Source organism: Oikopleura dioica, chromosome XSR (assembly GCF_907165135.1).
Source record: "Oikopleura dioica chromosome XSR, OKI2018_I68_1.0, whole genome shotgun sequence".
NCBI lineage: Eukaryota > Metazoa > Chordata > Appendicularia > Copelata > Oikopleuridae > Oikopleura > Oikopleura dioica.
In genome coordinates, this window is record NC_137294.1 from 9,209,711 (window position 1) to 9,230,102 (window position 20,392).

Consider the following 20,392-nt stretch of genomic DNA (forward strand, 5'->3'; position numbering starts at 1 on the left):
AATGAATCGGCATAATAATTTTTATAGAAGACGGTACCGTCATTTATGGCGCCAACGAAGAAATCACGGCTTCCCGAATCGACAACGGCATAATCGACGTAAGACTCTCCCATGATTTGAACCATGAGTTAATTTGATACACTCGACAACCCAAGCATAAGTCCAATTTTAAATAGTTCAGCTTTTTTGGAGGCTATTATTTTTGAGCACAGAATAATTTCGCGGTGATTATCCAGATATGTATTACTCCGAGAAAAAGATACAATTTCAGCAGAGACAGACTAACTTTAAGTCTGATCGTAGTCTTGGATGGGTAAAGAACGGACAGCGCTGGGAAAAGAGTAAGTCTCAATTAGGGTTAGGATTTAATATCATGAATCATGGGGTAAGTGGTTAGGGTTAGGGTTTCATGATGATAACTTGAAAAAGCATTTATTCATTTATTACAGAATAAGTGAATCTGATCTTGCTGAACTCTCTCTTCTTAACGCCCCTCAGATAAGCCCTGCCTTGGCAGATTCAGCATTTTTCTTTATCATAGCGTCAGAGTTTCGTATTGCTTCCTCCTCAACGCTCAAACCCGAGCAAAAATGAGATATTACTACGACTGGCTGCGTAACTATTACAGAGGAAGGTGGAGAGAGGAAGCACCTCCGGCCGAAGTTAATGGTAACTTATAGGGTACTCTAAAAATCGTTATAACTAAAATATTAGATTTTTTTAAAAATCGCAAAAAAGGGGAAATTTTTTTGCTCTGCACATAAATAAAATATTGCGGTGAAAAGAAATACTCATTTTCGCCTTTTGTTAGGCGCTACGAAAGTTATAAAAAATGGTTCAGTCACTTCGCCTACGGGGGCATCGGATGATCCGAGCGCAGTTAAAAAAAAAACTTAGTTTCGGAGAGAGTTTTATGAGTACTGAGTATAGCTATTTTACGCGATACTGGGCTAGGGTAACTGGTCTTTGGTACGGCGAAAAAAGTGATGAGCCCCCTTCGAAAAAGGCTAAAAGCGGTAAAATAATTATTTCCGATTTATTGTTTGTTTTTTTTTAAATAATTTCTTACACGAAAGATTGGAGCTTACTGTAAATTTTAGAAATAGAGCCATCTGCTATCAAGCTGAACGAGAAGAATTCTGACTGTGACTGGCGCCGCCGTGAAAATGGCTACAAACACCACACTGGAGAATACGTCCGCAAGGACAACTCGATGGTTGTTAGAAGAGGAGAGCCAGTTATCTTCACTGCTAAACTCAATCGAGACTTTGACCAGGAGAAGGATGTGATAAAGATTGATCTCCGATACGGTGAAAATCCTTCCTTGACGGACGGGAGCCACATAATTGTTTCCAAAGTCGATGGGCCACCAAGTTACGATTGGGGCTTGGAGTTTTTGAGTGTTGACGGGGGAAACGTCGAAATGGCCTTGCATTCTCCTGCAAATGCTTTCATAGGCCGATACAAATGCGCAATATATCTTCAAACCGGCGACGACCACTGCCTTGACGAAGAGCCAGATCTGATTTTCATCTGTAACCCTTGGAATGAGACGGATGAGACATTTATGCACAACTCTGATGCACTCGACGAATACATTTTGAACGAGCACGGAGGAATCTGGCGAGGAACAACTCAGTACTCAAGCCCTTGCATGTGGAATTTTGGCCAGTTCGAAGAAGATATTCTCGACGTTGCCTTGTATCTGATTGGAAATGATCCCCGAATCAAGGGCAAGAAAGGTCTCCAAAAGACGAGAGATCCAGTCTGGCTTTCGCGAATCCTCTCAGCGGGAGCTAATTCTAGCGAAGGAGGAGTTCTTACCGGTAACTGGTCTGGCAAATACGACGGCGGTGTCAGTCCAGTAACCTGGTCCGGTTCCGTGAAAATTTTGCAACAGTACTGGGAAACGAAGTCTGACGTGAAATTCGGACAGTGTTGGGTATTTTCTGGTGTGATGACCACTCTCTTGCGTACTATTGGCATTCCAGCGCGTTCCGTGACCAACTTTGCGTCCGCGCACGATACAGACAATACAATGACCATCGACGATTTCGTCGACGAAAAAAATAACGAGGTGAAGGGCTTGTCCAGCGACTCTGTTTGGAATTTCCACGTCTGGAATGAAGTATGGCTCAGAGGAACAGGCCATTGGCCGGCGGTTTACGCTGGTTGGGCTGCAGTTGACGCAACACCACAGGTACATAAAATTGGGTACTTATTTTCGCTATGATTTTTTGAAAGGAAGAGTCCCGTGGAATGATGCAGTGTGGTCCTGCTCCGCTGAAGGCGATTAAAGATGGAGAGATCTACGTTGGTTATGACACAGGCTTTGTCTTCGGCGAAGTCAACGCTGACCGAGTCACTTGGGTAGTCGAACAAGACGGTGACACTTCGTACATAAAATCCATGGGATCGCGACGAAACAGATCCGTTGGAATAAACATTTCTACAAAAGCAATCGGTTCTTACAGTCGTCACTTGCTCACAGACGATTACAAGTATCAGGAAGGTACAGAAGAAGAAAGAGAAGCTTTCTCGACTGCGTATGCTTTCAGGTTTGAACGTTTCCTAACAATTTATGAATTCACGCAAATTTCAGTTCTCGCCCAAGTTACTATTCTAAATTCCTCGACTGCGAAAAAGATGGCAAACAGGTTGACATACAAATTTCGCTTGAACCGGAAGTGCCTCAAAACGGCGAAGACTTGTCAATCTCTATCAGGGTCGCCAACTTGACGGGCTCTGACATTTCTGCGAACGTAAACAGCGCTCTTAGAGCCTGTTTTTATACAGGCGAAAAGCGGCAACTGGTAGCAGTTCAAGAGGCAGACGATGAAACTATCGCAGCTGAGCAATGTAAGAAGCATTATTTTTTTCTAAAAAATGATTCTGATAGCGGCCGAATACTCAATGGTTGTTCCTTACACAGAATACGGAGGCAAATTTGCTGACGACCAAATGTCGATGCGACTTGATGCCTGTGTAACTACTGGTGGCAAGACATACACTGAACTGCTGGAATTCCAATTTTTCAATAAGTCTTCAGTGCGCATCGAGGTTGAATATAAAAGTAATTCTAAATTAAACCAAGATCTTTTAAGTTTGACGTTGAAGAGGCAAAACTCGGCGAGGAGCTTACTGCTAGTGTGATTTTTACGAACCCGCTCGATATTGATCTGACAAACCTGACGATCACGATCGAAGGCGCTGGCCTAACAAGACCAACCTGCATTGACTTAGAGTTTGTCTTTCTATGAATATCGAAAAACTTAATTTCACATTTAGAGGCTTCGTTGAACCCAAGCAGGAAGCCGAAATATCACTGAAAATCAAGCCTCACAAATTGGGTGAGCGAATGCTTCTTGTTGATATCGATGCCCAGGAACTCAAGGATCTCAAAGGACAAGCAATCATCAATGTCGTCGAATAATCACGTGCCCAAAAATTCCCTCTTATTAGAAAATAAACAAAAAAAGCTATCAAGTGCTTCATCTTCTTTATTTTTACGAGTTACAACGAGATTTCTTCATCTGAACGAAGAGAGTGAAACTGTTCTTCGTCGACAGGTGGATTTTCTTCTGGAAGGTCTTTGAAAACATGGTCGTCTCTGTCCGGCAAATCATATAGCATCATCTCTTCAGATATGCTGCTTAGACGATAAGAGTTTTTCGCCGACTTTTTCTTTCGATAAGACCACTCCTCCACCATTCTCCAGTTTTCTTCTTGAACTAAATCAGCAGTTTATCAAATTGTGAAAATTAAAGTTATCAAAGACTTACATATTATCATATATAGACAGCAAAATATACTCGAGAAGGCGGGAAAGGTTTCTTTAAAGAAATATACCGCTGGCCGTAACCGACTTTCTGAATAAACGTCTGGCATATTTTGACTCGTATAAGATTCATTCGTTGAGACAGCCAAGCTGTTATCAAAGCAAAATCGTTGATCCTTTTTGCTTTCTTCTGAACCAACATAGTCGCCAATTAAAAAAGCATCCATCAAGCTCCAGTTTCCTGATGAAAGAAATAATCTCCTAATTGTGATCTATAACTCTACCCTTCGAGAGGTGTTCAAGCTCAATAAATTTCAATCGTTCTGAGATGTCGAAGGAATAGAAAAATAATCGCTGTAAACCAAATAGTGGAATAACAATTGCTGTTGCTCTGTAATAGGTTGATTTCAAAAAGCATGTAAAAACAAGTATGCGCAGTTCAACCAAACTGATAAATCGTAAATTAGGGTTAACAGTTCGATTGCAAGCTTCCGCTCTCTTTTTCCATAAGATAAATATTATTCTCAAAACGAATAGAACAGCAATCGCGCTGCTGCAGAGTCCGTAAATATTCAAAATGAAACCATTGATGCAATCGTTGGGAAATCCCTCAAGAAAAGTCGCGTTTGTCGTTTTTAGCTGATTATCCAAAATCCACAGGGTCATTGCCATAGATGGGAAAAGCCAAGCAGTTATATTAAAGACACTTATCATCTTCTTATGAATATTGTATGATGCTGTTTCCAGTAAATACCAAAACTAGAAAGGTTATCTGAAATCTATGAGATAGGTCTTACTTAAATTCAAGTTCAAATTTTTAGTCTCGCTTTCGAAAAATAACTCTATTTCGAACTTTTGCTGAGCCTGCTTCTATTGTCATGACGGTAACCAACACGAGAGGAAAGTACTCCCTAAAAATGAGCAAAATCTTGCAGAAGTGGATAATATCTTCTCCAGAGCAATAACACTCGTCCAGTTCCCTTACAACGCTGTGAGTAGTGGACGACAGGATTAGGTGAATGTTCATAGTCGTGGTGAGCTTTTTCTCCATTTGTGTTCGGTAGGCGACTATCAAAATAAAAGGAAGGGATGCAAGATGAATGATTTGTGAGAAGACATCGAAGATCTCAAATGATCTGTTCAAGTTGCCAGTCAAAAACGAATAGTGAATCATCTGGTAATCTTTCAGTGTTTCCTTCATTTCATTTCGGATTTTAGAAATGAATCGCAACGAAAAATTGGGAAATATAATAAAATCCTCATCTTTTAGGAAAAGTGGAACACTAAAGTTGAGCTCGGTAGCTTCGAACTGACTGAGGGGCGGTAAAGTATGGCCCAAAGAATCTTTAATATCGGAATTAGAAATGATAAAATTAAAAATAGCGACCTTTATTTCCAGGGAGACATGTTTCATCTGTGAAGGTATTAGAATTCTTACTGATCCAATTTCCACAATGAATCGAGTCGAACCAAACTGGGCAGTAGTGATAGGAGTCGTATAATTTCGGATTGAGCTCTCTTCTGCACGTAAAATGATTACGGCTGAGGTTCTTGTATTGACAGTAAAACCCAAATGGTTCGTTGCCAATATAGTGCATGACCATATCGTTCGACTCACAATAGCCTTATGATTTAGGGTTAGGGTATAAAGCTGAAAAAAGGCAGACCTTTGCATCTTTCTATACATGCAGAGCTTTGATTATGAGAACGTTCATTCCACCTTTCTGAGTATTCGTTATGAATTCTCGTGCTCGTGCTTGTGTAACTAAATCATTGTCAATATACAAACTTCTTTCTCCTACATTACATTATCAAAAGAAAAATGTAGAAAATACCAACTAGAACAGAAAAAAAGACGCTTCCTTTCACACTTATTATGTATTTCTTTATAAAAACATAAATCTTTCGCGGCATTTCTCTGAGAAATCAACTGATTATAATATGCGGCCGTTTTCAGCTTTATATGAATATAGTGCCACACACGGCATCTTGTTTCCAATAATGCTTAGACCTCATCTCAACTCATTCGGGTCTTATAAATGTGTCACAGCTTTATTAACCGACTTCTCCACTGGTCAGTTTTTATTATTTGTGTACTTAGGAAGCTAAGAAAGACATCAAAATTCTGAAGGATGCAGTCAATTTGATCTCCAGTGGACCAAAAAGATTTCATCAAAAAGAACCTATAAATCTTATTTTCCGCTTGACTATCGTGAAATCCTTTGTCCCAAACCAGCGTGGGAGCTTAGTATTTGCTGCCAGAAAACACACACGAAGTCAGAGTGTGTTTTTTACATTTAAAAGAGAATGGAAGATATTAATGAAGAGGAATTGGTAGTTGATTATGGGCGAGCATCTGTGATCTACGAAGATGACAACCAGATTGCCAGCGCGGTAAATTTGAAAGGACAAGGACGAAATGGATATTGGATGCTGAGTATCCAAAAAGCAGACCCCGACGAAATCATGTTCCAGTACACATGTGAATCTTTTTTACTCGTGAGTTCGAATAAAGCTTCAATTATCATGGCAATTTTTAGCAAAGGCATTGCCGAAATGTCATCATTCCTGGATTTATTCGATCTGCCAGGGATCTTTTCAACAAACAAGCTGGGGTGACTTAAAATTATTATGATTCAGGAACGTAATTGAATATTAGCAAGAAATAAAGACGTGGAAAGGAATTTCTTGCGAGCTGACCGCAGAGGAAAAGAAGATAGTTTCAGAACAATGGACTGAGCATGAATCGAGCTGGATCTCCCCAAAATGTCACGATCTCCATTTTCACTGCAGCGCTCACAAGCTCGATGGAATATTCGAAATCAACTACTCCTTTATTGTAAGTCTTCAATCAACAAACAAACTGCATCAAAAAATTAAGTCTGAAGACGATGGAACTCATCAAGGACACATCTACTGGTCAGAAAAAGATGGAAAAATAGAGCACCATTAAAAGCTTGTTCTCTAATAAAAACTCTTGCCTTTGAATCAAATAGAGTTTCATCATTATTTAAAGTTGAATAATGCCAAATAGCCTGAATATTAGGGCTAATAAGAATAATTGCGCATCTAAAATAGTCGAAATGCTGCGGGGGAAAGACTTTTCTGATTAGAAGTCGCGCGACAAAATGAGTAGCAATTACTCGAAAGCTAAAAATCCACCTTGAGATCTCAGATCAAATTTTTCGAGGAAAATGAAACGATTTTTGAGCTTTTTACTGGTTTTGTCTGTAAGAGGCCAGGAAGAGAGTGAAGAGGAGGGGCCACAGGTTGATCCAAATGTTTTATTCATGACGTAAGTTTGCAGAGAATAACGAAAAATCTGAATTGTGAAAAAAGGCACTTACTTTTTTCAGGCAATATGGATCGATGCAAGGCTCGTTGGCGATTCCTTTTCTGATGGCCGGAGGAGGGAATGGCCAGTCAGCAGATTATTTACAGTATTTGCTTCTTAAAAACAGCGACACATGCGACGACGCAACAAAAGCCCTAACGTACATGATGATGTTTACGGTAGGACTCGATTCAAATCATGCGAATCGATAATTTTTCCATCATTGAAGACCGTCTTATACTTTCTTAGTCTGACGATGTTATCCCCCTTCTTCCGATGATGATGACTAGGCTGTCTTCTAATTATAAAACGCTGTCGATGTTTTATCTGATGAACAAGTGTTAGTTCGGCTATGTTTAAATAATCTGAGACTATCAAAATTTTAGTGAATCGACGAGTGCTTGATCCGTACGGCCGAGTCACTAGAGCCGGTCTAGACATGCAATCATTGATGATTTACCAAGATCTCAGAAAATCTTGTGGCACTTCTTCGACAACGACCACTGACGCGACGACTACGACGGTGACCACTACTACGACATCTATTACAACAACATCTGTCGCCAATGGTGCTTTTCCGCTAGCGCCCATCGGCTAAACTTTCTGCTCTCCCGTATTTTTATATCATTTTCCAATAAATGCGATCCTTTTATACTTTCTCAAAGATCTCTACTTTCTTCATCACACTTTCAATCATCCGTGAATTCATGATATCTGCGCGTATACGAGACAAAATTCGCTTTCTGAACGCCCGAGGTCAAGATCGGCCGTATTTAGCTGATTGGGTAGTGAGCAAAAGACATCAACCTCGATGTCGGTGAACGTATTTACGATTTTATTCTGTATCTCGATAGTCTGCATGTAAGTAAATACAAAAATGAGTAATTCAACGCCGGAAAAGAGGCGTTGATGCGATGAAAGATTTAAAAGATAGTCTAATTTCAGCATAATTACGACAATAGTGAGCCACAAGAGAATGACCGATATCGCAATGGAAGAACACCACTTATCCTCGACGCAGTCGCTCTACAACTTCACGCGCAAAGGGAAACCTGTTACACATAGTGTAAGCGTCTAAGTACTGCGGTATGCTCTCTATACTAGACGGTTCTCTTGCAGCTAGTCGTAGCCTCTACTGTATTCTTCAATAAAACACGAGAAAGGTAGTTTCCGATAAAACGTGTATTCTGCACTTTTACTGTGCGCGGACTGAAGCAGTGAACGTAAAAGTGGCAGAGAAGAGCGCGGCGCGAGATCCTGATCAGATCTCTAACCGACTTTAGCACTTAGACCTCACAGCTCCCCAGATTCTAGAGACGTTTCGAGAATCTTCAGTTGAAGAGTTGAAGTCGGAGAGATGAGTCATCTTAGTTGAGCAGAAGGGAAAGGAGAAAGGAAAGGCGGCCAATCAGCTCGGCGCGGCGTCGGAATTGCACCAGCACAGAGTCGAAAAGTCGAGAAATGTCGGACGAAGATCGAACCATTTCCGGACAGCGACAGCCAATCAGAGCGCGAGAAGAAGTAGACACACGCGAGACGAGTTTTCTTTTTAAAAAAACTCCTCCTTTTCTACGAATAACTCTTGCGAGTTGGGTCAACTTGAATCAGAGAAGGTTTTTTCCTGATTCGACCACCACGGACGGTCAAATTTTCGAAGATGGAAGAAAGATCAGCTGACGAAGATGACGAAGACAAATGATGTCCATTTAGAGAGTCTGCTGCACAGCCACGAGGAGCAGAAGTCGTCTCACCAGGTAAATCTTGAACTTTATTTTCCACCAAGTCGGTCGAGCGAGGTGTAGTTGAAGTTGATGTTGGAGGGGCGGAAGCGGTCGAATTTCTAGCAGTCGAGGGAGGAATTGAAGCAGAATTTTTGCGCTTCGGATCAGGCGACGAGTCGGGACTCGCCCTTTTCCTCTTTTTTCTAGTAGACTTGCCAGAGGTTGTTTTTTGCTTTTCAGCAGCCGGCCTCCCAACCTTTGGTAATTTTGCTAGAGGTTCAGAATATGAACCAGAAGCGCCGACCGGACGATTTTGAGGAGAATCAAGATCATCGCCACAGACGAGCTCTTGTTCTAAAGCGCGGTCGGAGGGAGATTTGAGATGATCTTTGCGCGGAGGTACCAGACGCAGATGAGATCGGTGAACCCAGTCACAAAAGTCGGCTCCGTCGACGATTTTCACCACCGATTCGGAGGCTTTTACGACTTTGTAAGGGCCTATCCAGTTACAGTTGGAGTCCTTGGCAGCCTTAGTGACGGGTCTGTAGAGATGAACCATGTCGCCGTATTTGAGAAGGCGAGCACGATGAAGACGCTTATGTTGGCGTTCTAGAGCCAGGTCAGCGGAGCGGTTGGCGATTTTCGCCAATTTTGAGAGCATTTGAATCCGCTTCTTGACGATTTTGCCGTAAGTTTCAGGCGAGTTAGAGCGTACATCGGGGTCATGTAGAGTTTCAGGAACTGTGAAGTTAGGGCGACGGCCAGTAACGAGAGTATGAGGTACCTGACCAGTAGACCTGTTCCTGTGAGAGTTCATGAAGGCGACGCAGTAAGGGACAGCATCAACCCAAGTCATGTTTCGCTCATGAGTCAACATGAAAATCATGTCCTTGAAGGTTCTGTGGGACCTTTCAAGATTACCAGTAGATTCAGGGCGATAAGCGGTGTGATACTGCGGCGTGATACCAAGTTGAGAGTAGAGTTCCTTCATAGTAGCAGAGACGAATGCGGTACCACGGTCAGAACTGACGATTTTTGGCACAACTTGATGCCGTAGAACCACCTCTTCGACGATTGTGCGTGCAGCATCGATCGCTCGCTCCCCAGTGCAAGCTCGAGCGACGAAAAATCGCGTGAATGTGTCGAGAACAGTGCAGCAGAACCGCTTGCCAGAGCAGTTGGGGAAGACGGTAAAGTCGATCATGATCGTTTCGAAGGGCTTAGAGCCGCGGGGAACATGTTGCATTTGAGGAAGAGCCACTTGCCCTTGGTTACCTTTGCGCTTCGCGCAAATCATGCAGCTCTGCACATAGTTTTGTGCATCTTCTTGATAGCGAGGCCACCAGTAGCTGCTGAGAGATTCGATTACTCGAGGTACACCAGGGTGAGCTGAGTTGTCATGAGCTTTTCGAAGTTGCTCAATCGCGAGTTTAGGCGGTAAAACTTGGCGCTTTTTACCATTGCGCACGTGGAGAAGTACATTTGTACGGGAACAAATGCGGAAATGCTGCCAGTTGACGCGATACAATTCGTAGTTAGAATCGCGCTTGTCGAGTAGAACTTGCTTTGGGTCGCGTTTGTGCTTTTCTAGAGCATCAATGAGCTTCGCCAAACCCGAGTCGGCGCGCTGGGCATTAGCAAGTTGAAGGAGATCTTCGACATTCTGGTTGAGGGTGAACTCGTCGCCAGTGGAGCATGTAAGTGCGCGAGTGAGACCTTCGCGGAGCGGTTTCGAGGGAGAGGATTTCGGCGGGATAACAGTATCCTTGGTACACCAGCTGGGGATGTAAGCGCGGAGGCCACCGAAGTCGACAAATTTACCGGCTGACTTCTGATTGTCAGACGGAGGGTCCTTTTGACGCCAAAGGGCCGCGAGAAGAGATCTGCCCAGACATTCTGCTCGCCAGGGAGATACTCCACGATGAACCTGTACGCGCTCAGTTCGTCCATCCAGCGGGCCAGTTTTGCGTTCTTGTGGTCGACCGAGTCGATATATTGAAGAGCTCGATGGTCGGTTTTGACCACAAAGGGCTTGCCACGTAGGAAGTACTGAAATCTGCGGACGCCGAACAAAATGCCGTAGGCCTCGCGTTCCGTGCAGCTCCAGCGCTGCTCGACGGAAGTGAGAGTTTGAGAAGCGACGCCGACGATTCTGTCGAATCCATCTTGCTGTTGAAGTAAGACGGCGCCGACGGCAACTGCAGAAGCATCAGTGCAGAGAAGAAAGTCGAGTGAGGGATCGGGAAACGAGATGACTGGGCTTGTACGGAGCCGCTTTTTCACGCGCTCAAAAGCCTCCTGGGCTTTTGTGGTCCACGTGAAATCGCCATCTTTGTTGAGCTGATTGAGCTGAAAAACAAGCTGCGAGAAGCAACTTGTGTCGATCCGCTCGGACATTCGAGTTTCGAGAAATTCTCGGATGAAGGTGAGCTTTCCGAGAAGTGCGCGTAGTTCGGTGCGATTTGTAGGTTGAACGAAGGCATCAACTCCAGCGACGTATTCTGGGTCCACGGACATCCCCTTAGGCGAGACGAGAGAGAGATGCACGAGTTGATTTGGTCTTCAGAGAGCATGAGCGCGTAACAGGCGCTGGTAGAAGACATTTTGGCGGGCCGAGATGTCGTTGTAGATTAAGATCGGCGAAGTTCGCGGGGTTTCGTTGGCGGGATTGATCAAAATCGGCGGCGCGGCGTAACGGAATTTGCGGTAAAGGGTTCACAACGAAGATATTGTACCTTTACGGAGCGCTCAAGTAACTGGAGTTTTCCTTGAGCGGCGCACGTGGCGACTTTTTCACGTAGTGTGAGTGTTCCAGGGGGCCGGCGGCGAAATGAGCAATTCAGGCGCGGTCGGAGACGAGTTCCACGGTGTCGCGGCGATAAATGCGGCAGTTAGGGTTTTGACAACTTTGACTGACCTCGTTAGTGCGCACAGAAGGGTTACTGTGCGGCGCGCGGACGCGACTTGATTCACGAGCTCCAGCGGTTTATCGAACACGGGAACGGCGGAAGATCGCTCGATCGACTTGGCGAGTGGTCACACCAAGTAAATAACACTTCTAGCTTTGCAGCAGGAAGTGCCGGTGATGAGGGCGAACGATGAGTTCGGAAGAGTCCAGTGAAGAAAGAAGCCTAGCGTATTGTCACCAGATGTAAGCGTCTAAGTACTGCGGTATGCTCTCTATACTAGACGGTTCTCTTGCAGCTAGTCGTAGCCTCTACTGTATTCTTCAATAAAACACGAGAAAGGTAGTTTCCGATAAAACGTGTATTCTGCACTTTTACTGTGCGCGGACTGAAGCAGTGAACGTAAAAGTGGCAGAGAAGAGCGCGGCGCGAGATCCTGATCAGATCTCTAACCGACTTTAGCACTTAGACCTCACACATAGAGAATTTCTCGACTTGGTTCGTGCTTAGCATAGATTTATGTGAAATGTGCTTTAGCTTCAAAACGAACATTTCCAGGATAAATTCGAGAAGATACTTATTGAATCTCCATTTTCAGCGTACAGAATGGAGGAAAGGCTTCCAATAAGGCATAAATATGGAACATGAAGATCTGATTAAATTTCTGACTTAAATTATGATTTATAATTAATAATTATTAATTATGAATGCTCCTTATGGTGAAAAAGACCCCTGCACTATCATCGTCTTCTGCAGAGAACGTCTTTGGAATGATTCTTATCAAAGCTGATCACTTGGCCTCTGCAACGCCTGATACAGTCTCTTTCCGAGAGCATTGGAAAAAGTGTGATGAGACGAGTCTCATTTGCGCATTTCCAAATTTAGGTTCTATAGGACGCTGAAATTAACGTTTTAATGAAAAATAGGTGGTGATTCGCTCCTCGTCTGTCCAGTCCCGCCGAGAACTACGGAAGGAAGTTTCGATTTTCAAAATGCCAAATCGTTTGTGTCTATCGCACAGGTTCGCAAGATTATTAATCATGGAAAATTGCAGAGTCGTTTTAGTTTTTCCGAAAAGCGAGCGTAGACTATCGGAGAGCATTCTTGAAACGCTGGAGTTCTCACGGACAAGCAGCGGCTAAAAAGTCCTCAAAGACGTACATATCGACAGAGGGATCGGGAGTGAGCTGGCTTCACCTACGATTTGATCCTTACCCAAAATACTACTCCTCAGTTTACCGCTCCTCGTGAATAAAGAACATGCATATACAAAAAAATTGAAAAACATAAGTTGATGAATAGTTTATTGTACTTTACTTTGAGAAACATGTCTTGAATGAAGGAAGGAAATACTGAAGAGAAGAGAAAGAATGGAATGATGCTTGCGCAAACTCGGCTAATCGGAGTCGGAGTCTGTTAGTTCACTGGGGAGATTCACTTCGTGGGCCAGCTCTCTCATCGGTTTGAATTTACCATCAGCATCTTAAAAGAAGTATTTTATTGAGTTGATTCCTATGTTAGTCTTTACCAACTCCCATCGGTTGTAGCCCACTGTCGCCAAGTCGACAGAACAGATTCGCGATTTGGTGAGCCTAAATTATCCTGAAATCACGGAAAAAATAACATTTTTTACCTCCCACTCTTTTTGCTCGTCGGATAGCCCAGCAAAGATGTCAAGCTTCTGTGGCTCTATTCTTCCAGTCGTTGGATTATATTCGGGATTTTCGATTCCTCTTCAAAAAATAATTTTATCGCGTCGTTTAGAATAATTATGCGTCTACTGTGAAGTGAACCTAAGAGACGTCTGGCTCCTCAATGGTCCACGAGTTCCTTGTCGCGCCTTATTTCAACTTACTTGTTGCGAGCTAACTTGTTTGCTTGGCTTTTGATTTCAATATCGCGTTGGTAGTCTTCATCGTCGCTACTTGCGTAGTCAAGCTGCGTAAATGCACTCTCACCGGACAAGGCGCTGTTCGTGTAAAGAAGGCCCGCCGCATTGCCGTAACCAGTTATATCGATGAACCGCTGAACTTTGTTCTTCGATATGATCATGAATAGTTGGGCTAAAAGCAGCTCGTTAAATGTCCTTTGCAAGTAGTGAAACTTACCGGCAAGGGTTTTGATGTCAACGTCCGTGTCCGTAAAGAGGGAAATCAATCGACCGGAGAACGAGTTACGGTCGTTGGGGAGCTTCTGGTAGTCGCGTTTTTCCAGTTTGAGAAGCTTCTGAAAACGCTTTCTAGCGTGTCGCGAGCAACTTGTCAGCGAGCAGAGAACTTTCAAGAAGGGAAGCAGTTCTCCTTTGTCAGCTAAAATTGAGGTTAATTGCCACTCGTGACAAGTTTTAGGACAAGAAAACGACATTAACGAAACCCAAGTTCAACCAGTTCTATACGGAAGGGGAACAACATCTAGCAACATTACTAAACGACAAACAAGGGTACTAGTCACTCATAAAATTACCCAGAAAAGACGTGTCTCCACATACTCTGCGATAAAATTGCTCATAGAACAGATCCAGCTTATGGTAATGGGTTTCAAAGGGAGCCAGTGGATCGCGCGGTAGGTCGAAAGCATCTTTTAGGAATTTGTCAGGAAGGCGCTCGAGTAATTGTACTAAGTTGTCGACGAGTTGAGTTGATTGGTCATTGAAGCGTTGCGAGATAATGGAGAAGAGTGAAGAAATAGGTAATAGGATTTTTTGAAAGTTGGATTCATTCGAAGAAACTTCTTTTTGACAGAAAATTACAAACAAAACCTGCAGAGTTGGTATTGTCTTGGATAATTGAGACGTGCTTACCTTGGATAGCTCTTTGAGAACTTTGACTTGATAAGGACTTCGAGAATGCTCGGCCGAGGCGGCGCATACCATCCAAGAACAGAGCTCATCGAGGCAATCTACCATTGCATGCACAAAGTTATTGGAGATTATCGAGCCCAGCGAGAGAATTCTGCAGAAAAGGAAATTTTCAATGTCGCATGATATGCTTCTCTCTTTTACGTCGTCTACAAATAGGGCCGCGTAAGAGAAGAAGTGCCCCTTGGTCATAGTGTCGTTGATAACGGGCAGATTGGCCAGAACTTTCATTATTAGAAGTCGCGTGTCGTTGTCGTCATCGCCAGAGAAGAACCGTTCCAGCAGAATACCGAATATCTCGTCGTCTGGCCTGGACTGCCATAACCTTTGCATATTGGTCAATCAAGTTTGCTAAAGTGAAGAGCCTTTACCTCCTTATGCGTGAAAGAATGACGAGGCTTTCAACGGGCGGTACTCCACTCGTGGAATCGGAAATCTGCTCCTTAGCGATATTGAAAACTTCAGCGAGCACTTCATCTGACTCCTTCTCTAGCTCTGGTGGAGGCACGTGCCTTAGGCGTTCACAAAACTCCTCCAAATTCGATTTCGAATGGACCATTTTCTGAAGAAAATATCACTAGCTCACTCGTCACTGGTCAGAATCGATTTTGCTCAGCGCGCCGTTCTAATTCTCGATAAGTATACTCTGCTTCGAAAAGAGGTTCTTTCAAAGAACTGATTTGATTAGACGATCAATATTAAACGATTGTTTTTTTGAATTTCCATTTTATTTAGCATAAGTGAAGGGTACGAGCACTTGTGAGACTTTTTGGCTTTCTTCAAAAAGATAATAAATATATAAACCAGTCAGATAGTATCACTAGGAATAGTGGTGAACTTTCATTCGAGACTACAACATACATATTCTTGTTACTGAGCTGATGATAGAGCAGATTGTGATTGAGCTTGAAAATCTCTGGCGATGCTCAAGTCAATTTTAAAATCGACCGAGAAAGGCATGACAGTAGTCTACCGCCAAGTAAGTTCGGCTTTGGATTTGGACTTTTTCTAGTTACAAAGATATAGACAGTGCGGGGAAGCGAGAAAGTTCGGAAGGAGCTGCAGAAAATCCCGGCGGCGCGAAAAATCATTAAGAACTCAAAACTATAAGATATTTTCTTTGACCTGCCGAGATTTCAAGCAGAGAACCTCCTTAAATTTGGACACTAATACGGTGTTTTTGGACCAAAAGTCATTTCTTGGGGATGATCTTGAAAATACGATATAATCAAGTGCGTGAACATAATGAGAACGAAAAAAGCTTTGAACATGAACTTCGCGAAATATGTTAAATAGCAGAAAACAAATAATTAAAAGGTAACTTTGAACTTTAGCGAAACAAACTTTTAGAAGAAAGTGATTACATGGGATCATATTTTGATTTTGGGGTTTTTGAAGCAATTGGGGAGATGTGGTAGTTTTTCATGATGACAGAGTTTGGGTTAAAGAAGAGAAAACAAAAACTTAAGTTGATTGTTGAATGCCGTCTCAAATTGAGACTCATTGGAAACAGGAGAAGTAAAGGGGCTTTCAAAGGAAACTCGGGCACCAATTACGAAGATAGCCTTTCATAAATAATAAATAGATGGGAATAAGAAAATAAATGCTAGAATTAATGAAATAACTTGAATGGAAGGTTTTACAGAGATAAAGAGATGGACCTTTACGAATTAACGGCCAGGTAAGACTTGTAGTTTTTTGTAAAGCCAGAATATAAAAATGTACAGTGTGTGATACTTAATTTCTGTTAGGGTCAACGATAAAAATTCAATGCTCGTGCAACAATGAGCTGGTTGACTTTTCATCGCGTGGATATCACCAAATCGACAGACCTGGTCATGGGAAAGAAAGAGGAGATGGTCTAAATGGAAATATGGTGCTCTGGTCCGTCATTGTGGTACTTGAACAGGTAGTGTTTGAACAGTTGGAGACGGCACCAGGCGAAGGAAGCTGGACAAAATTGTTACTATTCAGTGAGTCGTTGTTGCCATTGGCGTCTATGTTAAGAGCTGAGCGCCAGTAAGAATCAACGACGTTTTCTAGCGCTGAGCAATCGACGGCAGACTCGATTTCAGCTTCGAGACCGATCGAGCGTAATGCGGGCAGCCTCAGCAATATGCGCGCAAAGCGGCCTTTTCGTTCAGGAAACGTGGACTTAATTATCCTTGTTAGATGACACAAGCCAGCTATATCAATTTACCTTGCAATAAGCTTCTAGTGATGCGTAAAGCTTCTCGCGAATCGAGAGAACAGTTTCGGGGTATTGGAGACCTCGCGAGTCCGGGTTGAGGAGGATGATCGCCTTCAACGCACCGCGCTCAGTCTCGTCCAGCTGTATTTGTCGGATCTTTGTCATAACATCAGAGCTATAAATACATTTAGATGTATAGAGAGCAACGAGTTCTCCAGAATGACGAACGCAAAACAGCTAATCTTGGAATTATTAGGCATTCGATCCAAGAGAATCAATGACAAACCTGAGATATCGTTCTAGGACCATCGTTTGGGGATTTGAAATCTTCGACTGATTGAAAACGAAGTTGAGAATAAGCAACTCGGTGTAAGCCGTCTTTATGAGAACTTTCTGATCGTGAAAGCTCAAGGACTTGAAGTGTGGAATTCTAGCTGCCCATTTGATGTGACGGAGGTGAAACTGCTGAATGAAATTATCTAGAGAGATAGTTTAAATTTTGACTACCTCTGCTGGTCCATTGTATTCTCTCTCCGCCTCGAGGATATCTACTACTGGCATTTCATCAAGAGGGTTTTCGAAGTCTTCCTCGGTGGTAGGGCGTTTTCGTTCGTCTTGTACAGCTTCCTTCTTCATCCCCGCCATGAGACACTTCTGATACCGACAGAACTGACATCGATTGCGCTGTCTCTTGTCTATTGTACAATTTTTCTCGTCTCGGCAGGTGTACTTCAAGCTCTTTCGTACTGTTCTTTTGAAAAATCCCTGAAAGGAAGAATTACTTTATGATGTAGACTGTATATTATACAATTTACGAAAGAATTTTGCACTAGTTAGTATTTTCTAATAGGGCGGGTGTTTACAATTCGCCCAATCTTTCCTTTGGTACTTAGAGATTACACTCGCACAATTAACAGTTCGAGGAGAACCGAGGTCTGCCTTGTAAATAAATACTGAGTCAACCGAGTTCATACTTCTCTTCCTTGATGTAAATTTAAATTAACGAGTGTCTCACCTTACAGCCTTCACAAGAGAAAACACCGTAATGTTTGCCACTTGCACGGTCCTGGCAAACAACACACATACGGTTTCCTTCTAATCCACCAACGCTGTTTCTTGACGTCGACCGCGGAGGTCTTTTGACATCAACGACGCTATCAGCTTCCATTTTTACGTCGACGTTGTGATTATCGTTTTGTTGAATTATGTTTGACGACATGTTTTGATTAGATTGACCAACGACGACGAAAGGATTGTGGCTTAGGATGGAGTTCACCTGGCCCATCGAGGTCATGTGATGGGGGAGCGGGATGCCTAGTTGATTCCCAAGCGGCATCGGTAGGTGACCTGTATCAATGTCATCTCTGTGAATCTCTTCGATGAACTGGTCCATTTCTAAAGAAGTTTGTGTTAAAATACTAAGATTAGTTCTAGCAAAATGGAGAAAAGAGCTTCGTCGTAAAAACTACAGGATGTGGATGCAGATCTAAATTCAGTCTATCTCAAAAAAAAAACTTATGTAAGCATCAAAATATTTAGACATATCGATTGTCAGAAATTATTTTTTAGCTGTTTACAGACTCCAGGCTGCTTGGCGTCATCGTGATACGAGAGCATCCGTAAACTGGTTTGAACTGTCTCGGTCTCGTAAAAAACAAATCGAAGCGTAATTGCTTAGAAAATCTTTGACGCCTTTGGCGAAAGAACTAGATGTGCAATGTTGAGGTCTTGGCTAGACTATTGCGTAAAGATTTCTTTATAAGTCTTTCGTTAGACATTGACAGGCAGAACTCTCGAACTCAATCGATGCGCGGTCTCCTTGGAATCCGAACTCTGGTGCGGAAAGATTTTACGGGGTGATTCTCTCACGGGCTTATCTACATTAGGTCTCGTCTGTTAGCTCATGACACAGTTACGCCCTATCGCTGGGATTAAACTCACTCACCGTTGCGCAATGACTTTGAATATTAATAATCTTCTATTTGCCTTTTTGCTGCTCTTTTACTCTGCCTCTGAAAGGGCTAAGTTGTGATTCGCGGGCCGAAGAAATAAAAAAAAATATGCCCCAGTTACCGAAAACATAAAGTCTATTTTCGAGGGGGCGCATTGACTCGGGTAAGTCGAGTTGTCCGGCGAACAACTGGCAGAGACGGTATTGTTGAGATGAAGGTGAGTTACATAACTTGGACAAGGGCGCGGCGTGTTCAGCGCCACCGTGAAGGCGAAGGTCGCTCGGGGTCGCTTACCTCTAAGAAAATCGAGTTCGCGCATTCTAGCTCTCTAGTCAACTCTGGAAGGAGTTCTCTCTTTTGGCATCTAACTGAAGCCCCGTTGGAAAAGGGGAAGGACTTATACTCTTTTTGGAAATGGCGTCCTTGAGCTAGTTCGACCGTTTACTCGTAGTAGTGTATAACGGGGGAAGGGGGATAGAGATTTGTGAGAAGAGCGCAGGGTCGAGCAAGGGCACGAGTGTCTACTGCGCTTTCGGCAGATCTAGCGCCCCAATGGCGCGCGGTCCACCACTTGGTGAGCCACCATCATCCCTGGATAAACTTACTTGAGTCGTTCGTTCTCGCCTTCTTCTTCTCTCAAGCACAGCAGCGCAGCAACAACAGCCTCGCATGCATTTTACTTCCGGATTTCTTCGTGTTTTCTTTCAACTTTCGCGGCAGAGTATTCTCTGGGTGGAGGAGGGGTCACTCTCTCGCTGTGCTTCTCGCGCTGCTCCGAGCTCCAAGCACTCTACTCCTTACGTGCCCGGGTAAGGACAAATGCGAGACAGAGTGATCTCGAGCGGCGTGGGCGAGCGGATCGCAACCCCCGCGCCGTAGAATTCTATCCGCACACTCGCACTTGGCCTCCAAAGAATTTTTCTGCCCTGACCTTTCTTCAACTCGGAGCCCATTCGATTTAGCAAAAGTTAGCTAGTTTCAACGACAAGTATATTATATACTGAGTAGATTACGATTAACCTCAAGTTTCTTCGAGTAATCGGCCCTGTTTTTCGAAAATCTGAAGACAACCTACAAGTGGAACCTTCAAGTTTCCTTTGAGGTTTTTGTAAATGTCATGGTGTTGAATAATCTCATTTTGCAGAACATTGGTCGGAAAAAATATAAATTTTCGATTTTGACAAAAATTTCAACTAGGGGGAAAATCATTATGTTGATCGTTTTAGTCATCATCGAAAACCTAGAAATCACCTGGAAAAAACTTTTTTTCATTGCCTGGGGCGATTCTGAGACCATTTTTATAAATTTCCTACGAACTGCCATATCTCACGTGAGAGATGATGAAATCACGTGATTGATACATTTTTAAAAAGCTCAGTTTCTGAGGATTGGGGGAAAGAAAAAACATTTGAAAAAAGTTGATGTTGACTGGCAAAAATAATTATTTCAAATTTTCGGCCAATCAGAAATGTCGATTTTCCGAAATGATTTTTACGTTCCCCCAATCCTCAGAATCTGAGCTTTCGAAAGATACCTTCATCCCTTGGTTTCATAAAGTATAACGTGAGCTATGGCTGTTCGAAGGCGAAAAATTTATATTTTTTCCGGCCATTGAGCTTGAAATTTCCCAAAAGCTGCTCGTTCCTATTAACC

The 20,392-nt window shown here is 43.1% G+C and overlaps 6 protein-coding genes across 11 annotated transcripts; 4 read left to right on the plus strand and 2 right to left on the minus strand.

Annotated features, from left to right (window-relative positions):
• The first annotated feature begins 193 nt into the window (after positions 1-193).
• Positions 194-3,480, plus strand: LOC145708229 (protein-glutamine gamma-glutamyltransferase 4-like). Of its 3 annotated transcripts, none has more exons than XM_081785883.1 (7): positions 194-341; positions 1,101-2,200; positions 2,245-2,558; positions 2,603-2,859; positions 2,900-3,060; positions 3,105-3,244; positions 3,289-3,480. In XM_081785883.1, exons 1-7 carry the CDS (start codon positions 239-241, stop codon positions 3,431-3,433), a joined length of 2,220 nt encoding a protein of 739 aa, XP_081642009.1. In that variant the 5' UTR covers positions 194-238; the 3' UTR covers positions 3,434-3,480. The 3 variants fall into 3 exon arrangements, with proteins under 3 accessions (XP_081642009.1, XP_081642010.1, XP_081642008.1); XM_081785884.1 differs by lacking the exon at positions 194-341 and adding an exon at positions 536-669; XM_081785882.1 differs by lacking the exon at positions 194-341 and adding an exon at positions 892-1,016.
• A 2,534-nt stretch (positions 3,481-6,014) lies between these two features.
• On the plus strand, positions 6,015-6,871 carry LOC145710122 (uncharacterized). Its single transcript, XM_081787818.1, has 4 exons — positions 6,015-6,277; positions 6,319-6,393; positions 6,438-6,617; positions 6,660-6,871. Exons 1-4 carry the CDS (start codon positions 6,086-6,088, stop codon positions 6,729-6,731), a joined length of 519 nt encoding a protein of 172 aa, XP_081643944.1. The 5' UTR covers positions 6,015-6,085; the 3' UTR covers positions 6,732-6,871.
• Positions 6,872-6,917: 46 nt separating this feature from the next.
• LOC145710121 (uncharacterized) lies at positions 6,918-7,764 on the plus strand. The gene is made up of 4 exons (XM_081787817.1): positions 6,918-7,073; positions 7,135-7,291; positions 7,362-7,452; positions 7,499-7,764. The coding sequence occupies exons 1-4, from the start codon at positions 6,973-6,975 to the stop codon at positions 7,708-7,710; spliced, it is 561 nt and encodes a 186-aa protein (XP_081643943.1). The 5' UTR covers positions 6,918-6,972; the 3' UTR covers positions 7,711-7,764.
• A 148-nt stretch (positions 7,765-7,912) lies between these two features.
• Positions 7,913-12,997, plus strand: LOC145710119 (uncharacterized). The gene is made up of 7 exons (XM_081787816.1): positions 7,913-7,973; positions 8,058-8,167; positions 12,212-12,237; positions 12,277-12,349; positions 12,466-12,624; positions 12,666-12,760; positions 12,805-12,997. Exons 1-7 carry the CDS (start codon positions 7,924-7,926, stop codon positions 12,988-12,990), a joined length of 699 nt encoding a protein of 232 aa, XP_081643942.1. The 5' UTR covers positions 7,913-7,923; the 3' UTR covers positions 12,991-12,997.
• Positions 12,998-13,035: 38 nt separating this feature from the next.
• Positions 13,036-15,178, minus strand: LOC145710117 (chaperone Ric-8A-like). Its single transcript, XM_081787811.1, has 8 exons — positions 14,968-15,178; positions 14,540-14,921; positions 14,203-14,497; positions 13,848-14,048; positions 13,595-13,802; positions 13,373-13,472; positions 13,268-13,331; positions 13,036-13,221 (listed from the first exon to the last, which is right to left on the minus strand). Exons 1-8 carry the CDS (start codon positions 15,153-15,155, stop codon positions 13,136-13,138), a joined length of 1,524 nt encoding a protein of 507 aa, XP_081643937.1. The 5' UTR covers positions 15,156-15,178; the 3' UTR covers positions 13,036-13,135.
• A 109-nt stretch (positions 15,179-15,287) lies between these two features.
• On the minus strand, positions 15,288-19,550 carry LOC145710118 (retinoic acid receptor RXR-alpha-B-like). 4 transcript variants are annotated; one of them, XM_081787813.1, is made up of 6 exons: positions 19,034-19,203; positions 17,803-18,182; positions 17,295-17,552; positions 17,074-17,249; positions 16,797-16,962; positions 15,288-16,750 (listed from the first exon to the last, which is right to left on the minus strand). In XM_081787813.1, the coding sequence occupies exons 1-6, from the start codon at positions 19,056-19,058 to the stop codon at positions 16,433-16,435; spliced, it is 1,323 nt and encodes a 440-aa protein (XP_081643939.1). In that variant the 5' UTR covers positions 19,059-19,203; the 3' UTR covers positions 15,288-16,432. The 4 variants fall into 4 exon arrangements, with proteins under 4 accessions (XP_081643939.1, XP_081643938.1, XP_081643940.1 ...); XM_081787812.1 differs by having other exon boundaries at positions 15,290-16,750; positions 17,074-17,252; positions 19,034-19,199; XM_081787814.1 differs by lacking the exon at positions 19,034-19,203 and adding an exon at positions 19,345-19,550 and having other exon boundaries at positions 15,291-16,750; positions 17,074-17,252.
• Between the last annotated feature and the right edge of the window lie 842 nt (positions 19,551-20,392).